At 42.3% G+C, this 9006-nt stretch overlaps 1 protein-coding gene across 1 annotated transcript; it reads left to right on the forward strand.

The window, feature by feature from the left end:
* Window positions 1–2273: 2273 nt before the first annotated feature.
* On the forward strand, window positions 2274–3218 carry LOC131762731 (olfactory receptor 2A12-like). The gene has a single exon (XM_059074442.1). The coding sequence runs from the start codon at window positions 2274–2276 to the stop codon at window positions 3216–3218; it is 945 nt and encodes a 314-aa protein (XP_058930425.1).
* The last annotated feature ends 5788 nt before the right edge of the window (window positions 3219–9006 follow it).

Below are 9006 nucleotides of genomic sequence, written 5' to 3' on the forward strand. Positions count from 1 at the left end.
CTAAATATTTAGAACACTATCTCTATAATCCTCTTCCATTTCTTACCATAATCTTTAGTCTTTCATCTGTTTTATTTTATTTATTTATTTATTTTAGTTGTTTTTTTAACATCTTTATTGGAGTATAATTGCTTTACAGTGGTGTGTTAGTTTCTGCTTTATAACAAAGTGAATCAGTTATACATATGTCCCCATATCTCTTCCCTCTTGCATCTCCCTTCCTCCCACCCTCCCTATCCCCCCCCCCCAGGTGGTCACAAAGCACTGAGCAGATCTCCCTATGCTATGTGGCTGCTTCCCACTAAATCCCACAAAATTTTTTTGGTTTATATTCATTATTAATTTATATTTATCTTTTCCTTGAGGAACTCTTCATTTCTTTTTACATTTTTGTGTTTCTGTCACTTTCTGCTTGAAGAACTCTGTTTAAATAATCCCACTTTTCATTTGTCTGAAAACGTTTTTATTTCACATTAAAATTTTTTTCAAAAACTCTTTTCAGAAATAATTTCAAAATCCTCAGAAAAGCAGAAAGAATTCTACAAAAAAATCCTGTATATCCCATACTTAATTAATTTTTTAGCATTGTTGTCATTATAATTTCCAGAACTATTTGAGAATAATTTGCAAACATCATGTTCCTTTACCTTTAATACTTCAGAGAATAGTTCCTAAGATGTAAGAGAATCAAGATATTCTTTTATATAGTAGTTATCAAATTTGGGAAATTTGATACTGATACACTTATCTAAAGTAATCTAATTCATATTTCAGTTTTATCAATTGTCAGATTAATGTTATTTATAGCATTCCTCCCTTCCAGGATTACATCTTGCATTAGTTGTTATATATTTTTTTAGTCCCCTTGCATCTATTATAGATTATTAGTGTTTCTTTGTCTTTCATGACTGATAGTTTTTGAAGATTAGAAGCTAGTTATTTTATAGAATATTCCTCAACTTAGGTTTCTATGATGCTTCCCCATGATTAGATTTAGGTTTAACTTTTTTGGCTGAAATAATATATAGGTGATATGTATAATGTTAGGATTTCACATATGGAGACACATTGTGTCTATTTGTGCCTTATTGATGATATTAATTATAATCACTCAGTTAAGATGCTGTCCAGTTTCTCCACCGATAGCTACTACTTTTTACTTTTGTAATTAATAATTACTTTATCGATAGATAGCTTATAACTGTGTAACATTCTGTTCCTTATCAAACTCACTCCCCATAGATTTAGCATCTGTATCATTTAGGATCCTGGAAGGAGACAGAACACACCAATAATGTGAAGAGGGAAAATTTAATATGCAGAATTGTTAACTAGTAAAAGGTAGATAACTGCTAAAAGGGATAAGAGAGAACCAGAGGTAGCAATAAAAAAAAATTTTTTTTTAAGCAGCTACTACCTCATGGCTGATGAAGAGTACACATTGAAGGGACTAAAGATTTAAGAGATACTTCCCTCCCTCCTCCTGATCCTGAAACCCCTCATTTCCCCACCCCAGAAAAGACTGAGCCCAGACTTTTTCAAAGAGGGTATGACTGCCACAGGAATGTATAGTGTGCTACTGGGAGTGAGGGTCGAGCCACAGGCCAGAGCTCCCATGGCAGTGGCCACTGGGTGGGGAGAGTGTGTGTGGCCTGAATATGTGACTGTGGTTGGTCCCCACCAACCCACTGGCTCTCCCGCTGAGTAACAGAAGAAGATTGAAGCCCCAACATAAGTGCTTTCCTGCTGCCCTCATCACATTGTCCCTCTATCGACCTCTACTGATAATGCCTCCCATCATCAGCTGCCAAAGGAGAAATGTTTACAGGGTGGGGAGAGGCTTGGAGCACATCCAGACAAATGATCTCTAAGGCAGAGGGGAAGGCCTCCTCCACAAGTTTGGGGCTTGAGCAGATGTGGTGTAAATCAATTGTTGTTAGACATTTGAGTGACCAGTTTTTCCACTGAGAGGTGGGGAGTAAGACTAGGGAGATTGCAAACAAGCATTCTATTGCTCTTTAGTGTTTTAAGACATCATATAAGACACTTTTATACATTGCCCCGACTCCTCATAAAAACCCTGAGAGATTAGTATTATTAGTCACATTTTACAGATGAGAAGACTGAGGCTCAGAGATTTAAGTCACTGGTGCAAGGCAGTACGTGAGTAGTGGGTCCAGAATTAAAATCCCAGCCTGTCTGCCTCCAGTTCTTACTAGGCTATCATAGTTTAGATGACACTGAAATGAATGTGATTCTCTTATAGGCCCACCATGCGGATGCCTCCAGGGCAGAACCAAAGCTGGGTTTCTGAATTTATCCTGCTTGGCTTCTCCAGTGACCCCACGACCAACAGGATCCTCTTCATTGCCTTCCTTCTCCTTTATCTGAGCTCAGTCCTTGGCAGTGGGCTCATCACCACCCTGATATGCCTGGACATGCACCTCCACACTCCCATGTACTTCTTCCTCTGTATCCTCTCCCTGCTGGATATGGGCTCTGTCACCACCACCATGCCCCAGATGTTGGTGCATCTTCTCGCTCAACCTCAGACCATCTCCTTTGCTGGCTGTTGGCTACAAATGTATATGTTTGGTGCTCTGGGCCTGACCGAGTCCATTTTCTTTGTAGTCATGGCTTATGACCGATATGTGGCCGTCTGCTACCCACTGCATTATGCTGTCATCCTTAGCTGGGGTCTGTGCACACGGCTGTCACCTGGGACCTGGGCCTGTGGTTTCTTCTTCTCTCTGATCCATACTTTTTTCACCATGAGGCTGCCATACTGTGGGCCGAACATGGTCAACCACTACTTCTGTGAGGGTCCCTCAGTACGAAGCTTGGATTGCATGGATACCAACCTCATTGCGATGGTGGACCTGGTCATCAGTGTCTTCATGGTTGTTGCCCTACTCTCCCTCATTGTGGCTTCCTACATCCGTATTGCCCAGGCCATTCTCAAGATCAAGTCCATGCAGCCCCTCTGCAAGGCTTTCTTTATCTGTGCTTCCCATCTGACCGTCACATACTTCTATGCTCCAGCCACCTACATCTATATAAGGCCCAATTCAAGCTATTCTCTTGAGCAAGAGAAGCAGATCTCATTCTTTTATAATGTCTTCACTGCCCTGCTTAACCCTGTGGTCTATAGTTTGAGGAACAAGGACATTAAGAGGACTTTTCTCAAAGTGATGCAGAGGAGTAGATTAGCCTGGTGAACTGGAAAACAGGAGGGGCCTGGGGTAGATTGTCCAATGTTGAGGGACAGCATCTATAACATATGAAACAAATATCATGCATTTGAACCAACATAGAACTTGGTCAGTGGAACAAATGTGGTACATGAAACCAAACATGGTTGTCTTGGTACATGGTTGTCTTGGTCAACTTGCTACTTTTGGGTTGAGAAACAACCCCATAATCTCAGTGGAGTGAAAGTTCATATATTTCTTATGTTCTATGTCAGTTGTAAGTAGACTGTGGCCTTCTGCCATTGGATTCTTGGATCCAGTGTGAAGGATGAGGCTGTATTGGCACATGAAAGTCTTATGAGAGAGAGAAAGCAACAATGGTTGAAATACATGATGACTCTTAAAGCTTCTGCTCAGAAGTAACACACAACTCTTTCCTCACGTCCTATTGGCCAAGCCAAGCCCTATGTTTAAGCCTGCTGGTAAAAGGGCAGGAAGTATTTCCTTCCCACAGAAAAGTAATGCAGATCATGTGGCAATGGGTACGGATGTATATTCCCTCCACAGTGAGAGCAGCAAATAATGGGGGTGATATTATAATCTACCACAGTGGCACTGGAACCAATAGAATACATGTAACCAACATGAAACATGGTAACCCTAAGTGACATGGTACATGGACACAGTAGAAAGTCAAGGTGATGTAGGTAATCAGAGTGGCACATGTAAACAATAAATATATGTAGCCAACATTGAAAATTAGGCCAATGGTATATGGAACCAATGTAACCCACAGATCTGATTTGGTGCAGGGAACTGATGTGGTTCATGGGGCTGACATGGTATACTCTGCATTGTCTTGTGGAAGGCCACAGAACATGACATTAAGTGAACTGGGTTCTAGTCCCAACCTTGCTAATTTGTTTGTGACTTTAAGCAATGTACTTCCTTTCTCTGGATCTTACTTTACTCATCCATAGAATAAGCACCTCAAATTGAAAGGTCCCCAAGACCTCTGTGTCACTAAAATTCTATGTCACAATAAGTGAAGTGCATAAAACTCAAATGCAATAAACTTGTGACTCTTCTGTGAACCCTAAGATGAATTAGGAAACCATAGAAAAATTAAAGTGTTGCATGTTTGCTGCACATTTGAGCAGCACATATAACAGTGCCTCTTTTTCTCTCAAGGGAACTAAATGACATATGAGGCTCTCTAAGAGAGAGCATGGGCATCCAACATTTTTTCAGGCCTCATTGATGGCCCAGATGTCTTGGGCATGAGTCAATTCTATTCCAGTATTTCGTGAGCATCCATTAATTCCCAACCAGTATCAGGTCCTGAGGAACCCAAGGGAGATATGTGGAGAGACTTACAGTCATGAAATTATAATACTGCAACCCAAGAAGATGCCACAGTGACCTATGGGGACTAATGGCCTCACAGGAGTGAGGTTCTCTCATTGAATGTCAGACACAGAGGATCAGGCTACACCTCACCCCACCACTGCATAGCTCAGCACTTTGTAAGCTCTCCAGAGCTTAGAATCAGGAGAGGGGGTGGAAAACCCCAACAAGTTTGATATTATTTCTCCCACCACTGGAAAGATAGGGTGAAATAGAAATTGAGTTTAGTTACTGAGAAATGAAACTCTCAGAAAACAGTGTTCTGTGATATGGAAAAATGGAGGAGGGAAATCTATTTACCAAGAGCGGACAGGTAAGGTCTTGTTCAGGAATTAAGATTTAGCTGGGAGTAAGAAAGAGTCACCTATGCAAAGAGCCAAGAGAAGGGCATTTCTGGCCAGGTACAAAGGCTCAAATCAGGGAAGGACTTTGTATTGTCTGCAGAGCTGGAAGAAGGTTTATGTGGTCACAGGAAAGGGAGCAGGAGAGGTAGAGATAACTTTGAGAAGTAGGCCATGGACAGTCCTAAAGAGCCATATAAGAAGTGTTTGCTGTATGCTAAATGCATTAGGAATGCTTAGATTCTTACTGGCTAAGTGATACAGTTTTATGGGTGATAAGCTCCACTGTGGGTGTGACTTGAGGTGACTGGAAAGGAGGTGGGAGAAAAGGTCATTGGGGATGAGAATGTTAGGGAACTCACAGGCCAGGAGTGAGAAAAAAGAACTTCCCTTTTGGAGAGCTGTAGGGGATGTGGTATCCCAGGGAGAATTCCAGGTTGAAGATATTGGGACAGGTGGTTGCTGATTATGGGGTTAAGTTGAGAAGACAAAGGGAGAGAAAACTGGAGAAAGGGAGAAGCAGGGATTTGGGCAACTGGGGGCTGTGCAGAGGGATTAATGAGAAATGGGAGTCTGGGAATAATGAATGACTAGAGAGTCGTGAACTTCTGGTGGGATTGAGATTTTGGCTCTAGCACCTAGGTGCAAATTTGGGTAGTGGTATAGTTCTAAAGCATTTACTCAGAGATGTAACAGGGCTGGGCTAGGCAGGTGATTTGAGTGGGTGAGTACCACTGCACCAATGGTATGGCAAAGTTCCAGGCAGCAGTTCCAGAGGGTTTCAGGCAGAAAATGAAGGGTCCCATGGACTACTGGAGTGTTCCCTCCATCTGGGGAGGGGGTAGGGAATATGAGGCTGGTGGAAGAGACTTGCATCTGTTAAGAGCTTCCTGCTTCTGGCTTTGTGGGGGAAGGGTGCTGCCTGGATAATGGGTAAGAGGTCTTCCTGGCTGTTGGAGTTCCTTCCAGAGGGTGCAGAGTCTACCTGGTGGCTCTTCTACAACAAGAGTCAGGGACCAGGGTAGTGGAGAGGTGAGTCTTGTGGATAAAGTGAGATGAGGTGGCTAAAGTGTGATGAGAGAGCGTGCCTCTCTCCTAGGACAGATAGTAACAGAGTTTGTAATTCAGGATGATAATAGATTTTATCTTAAAGATAAGCAACCTCTATTTTTAAGAACCAGGGATGAGGAATGGGGTGGAGGAAAGAGGGAGACACAGTATTTTCAGAAGAATGGCTTGGGAGTACTGATGAGGGGGTTGGATTGAAGAGGAACATTTAGTGGGGGAGACCTAGGCATAATTTATGAAGGTACTAGATTTGGATGGTGGCAGTGAGTGGGGAGATGCTGAAAGATGTGATGAGGAAAGAAGCAAGAGCATGTGATGGCTTGGGTGTTTTGGTGGAAAAGGGAGAAATCAAGGAAGATACCAGTGTTCTCAGCCAGATTTACCACTGTCTCTGCTTCCCTGCAGTTCACTGTTGGGCACCGTTGATTGTTTACTGTCAACACTGATCCCTGGCACTGCTGAAAGAAAGTCACAGCACCTGTCCTCAAGGAATTTGCAGTTCACAAACCAACAGTTCTTAGGAAGTGTATAGGTACTTAGGCGTGGGGTTAAAAAATGTTGTTAAATTAATTTTCTGTTAATTGGGATCTCTATAGGGTTGTGATTTTTTTTCCCCCGTGTTTCCTTGAACAAATCAAATGGCAGAGTGGGTAATAACTGCCTGTCGGGTAGGATACGGGTCAGCCATTTGGGGGAGGTACTTTGCTGCTAAACTGAAATGTCTGCTTCTCTAAATTCTTTGTCCCTTAGACCTATTTCTGCACTAATGATCTCAAAGTTTCTGTATGGGAAGATTGGTAAACTACCACTTATTGGCTGTTTGTTCTTGTGCAAGAAACTTAAGTTCCCCAATGCCACTCTCTCTCTCTCTCTTTTTTTTTTCCAATTATGCTATAATTTATTTTATTTTTTATTCTTTTAAACATCTTTATTGGAGTATTATTGTTTTACAATGGTGTGTTAGTTTCTGCTGTATAACAAAGTGAATCAGCTATACATATACATATATCTCCATATCTCCTCCCTCTTGCGTCTCCCTCCCACCCACCTTATCCCCCCCCTCTAGGTGGTAACAAAGCACCAAGCTTATCTCCCTGTGCTATGCAGCAGCTTCCCACTAGCTATCTAATTTACATTTGATGGTGTATATATGTCCCTGCCACTCTCTCACTTCGTCACAGCCCACCCTTCCCCCTCCCCATATCCTCAAGTCCATGATCGAGTAAGTCTGTGTTTTATTCCCGTCCTACCACTAATCTCTTCATGACTTTTTTTTCCCTTAGAGTCCATATATATGTGTTAGCATACGGTATTTGTTTTTCTCCTTCTGACTTACTTCACTCTGTATGACAGACTCCAGGTCCATCCACCTCATTATAAATAACTCAGTTTCATTTCTTTTTATGGCTGAGTAATATTCCATTGTATATATGTGCCACATCTTCTTTATCCATTCATCTGTTGATGGACACTTAGGTTGCTTCCATGTCCTGGCTATTGCAAATAGAGCTGCAATGAACATTTTGGTACATGAGTCTTTGAATTATAGTTTTATCAGGGTATGTACCAGGTAGTGGGATTGCTGGGTGGTATGGTAGTTGTAGTTTTACTTTTTAAAGGAACCTTCATACTGTTCTCCATAGTGGCTGTATCAATTTACATTCCCACCAACAGTGCAAGAGGGTTCCCTTTCCTCCACACCGTCTCCAGCACTTATTATTTGTAGATTTTTTGATGGTGGACATTCTGACTGGTGTAAGGTGATACCTCATTGTAGTTTTTTTTTTTTTTTTTTTTTCGGTATGCGGGCCTCTCACTGTTGTGGCCTCTCCCATTGCAGAGCACAGGCTCTGGACGCTCAGGCTCAGCGGCCATGGCTCACGGGCCCAGCCGCTCCGCGGCATGTGGGATCTTCCTGGACCGGGGCACATACCCATGTCCCCTGCATCGGCAGGTGGAGTCTCGACCACTGTGCCGCCAGGGAAGCCCTAGTAAATGTTTTTTTGTTTTTGTTTTTGTTTTTGTTTGCGGTATGCGGGCCTCTCACTGCTGTGGCCTCTCCCGTTGCGGAGCATAGGCTCCGGACATGCTGGCTCAGCGGCCGTGGCGCACGGGCCCAGCCGCTCCGCGGCATGTGGGATCCTCCCGGACCGGGGCGCGAACCCGTGTCCCCTGCATCGGCAGGCGGATTATCAACCACTGCGCCACCAGGGAAGCCCCCATACTGTCTTGATTACTGTAGCTTTGTAGTATAATCTGAAGTCAGGGAGCCGGATTCCTCCAGCTCCATTTTTCGTTCTCAAGATTCCTTTGGCTATTCGGGGTCTTTTGTGTTTCCATACAAATTGTGAAATTTTTTGTTCTACTTCTGTGAAAAATGCCAGTGGTAATTTGATAGGGATTGCATTGAATCTGTAGATTGCTTTGGAAGTAGAGTCATTTTCACAATGTTGTTTCTTCCAATCCAAAAACATGGTATATCTCTCCATCTATTTGTATCATCTTTAATTTCTTTCATCAGTGTGTTATAATTTTCTGCCTACAGGTCTTTTGTCTCATTAGGTAGGTTTATTCCTAGATATTTTATTCTTTTTGTTGCAGTGGTAAATGGGAGTGTTTCCTTAATTTCACTTTCAGATTTTTCATCATTAGTGTATAGGAATGCCAGAGATTTCTGTGCATTAACTTTGTATCCTACTACTTTACCAAATTCATTGATTAGCTCTAGTAGTTTTCTCATAGCATCTTTAGGATTCTCTATGTAGAGTATCATGTCATCTGCAAACAGGGACAGCTTTACTTCTTCTTTTCCAATTTGGATTCCTTTTATTTCTTTTTTTTCTCTGATTGCTGTGGCTAAAACTTCCAAAACTATGTTGAATAAGAGTGGTGAGAATGGGCAACCTTGTGTTGTTCCTGATCTTAGTGGAAATGGTTTCAGTGTTTCACCATTGAGAACAATGCTGGCTGTGGGTTTGTCATATATGGCCTTTATTATG

This window comes from Kogia breviceps, chromosome 1, assembly GCF_026419965.1.
Source record: "Kogia breviceps isolate mKogBre1 chromosome 1, mKogBre1 haplotype 1, whole genome shotgun sequence".
NCBI lineage: Eukaryota > Metazoa > Chordata > Mammalia > Artiodactyla > Physeteridae > Kogia > Kogia breviceps.

What these genes read in the sequence shown, in the direction of transcription:
- LOC131762731 (XM_059074442.1), top strand. Translation starts at nt 2,274, where the DNA reads ATGCGGATGCCTCCAGGGCAGAACCAAAGCTGGGTTTCTGAATTTATC.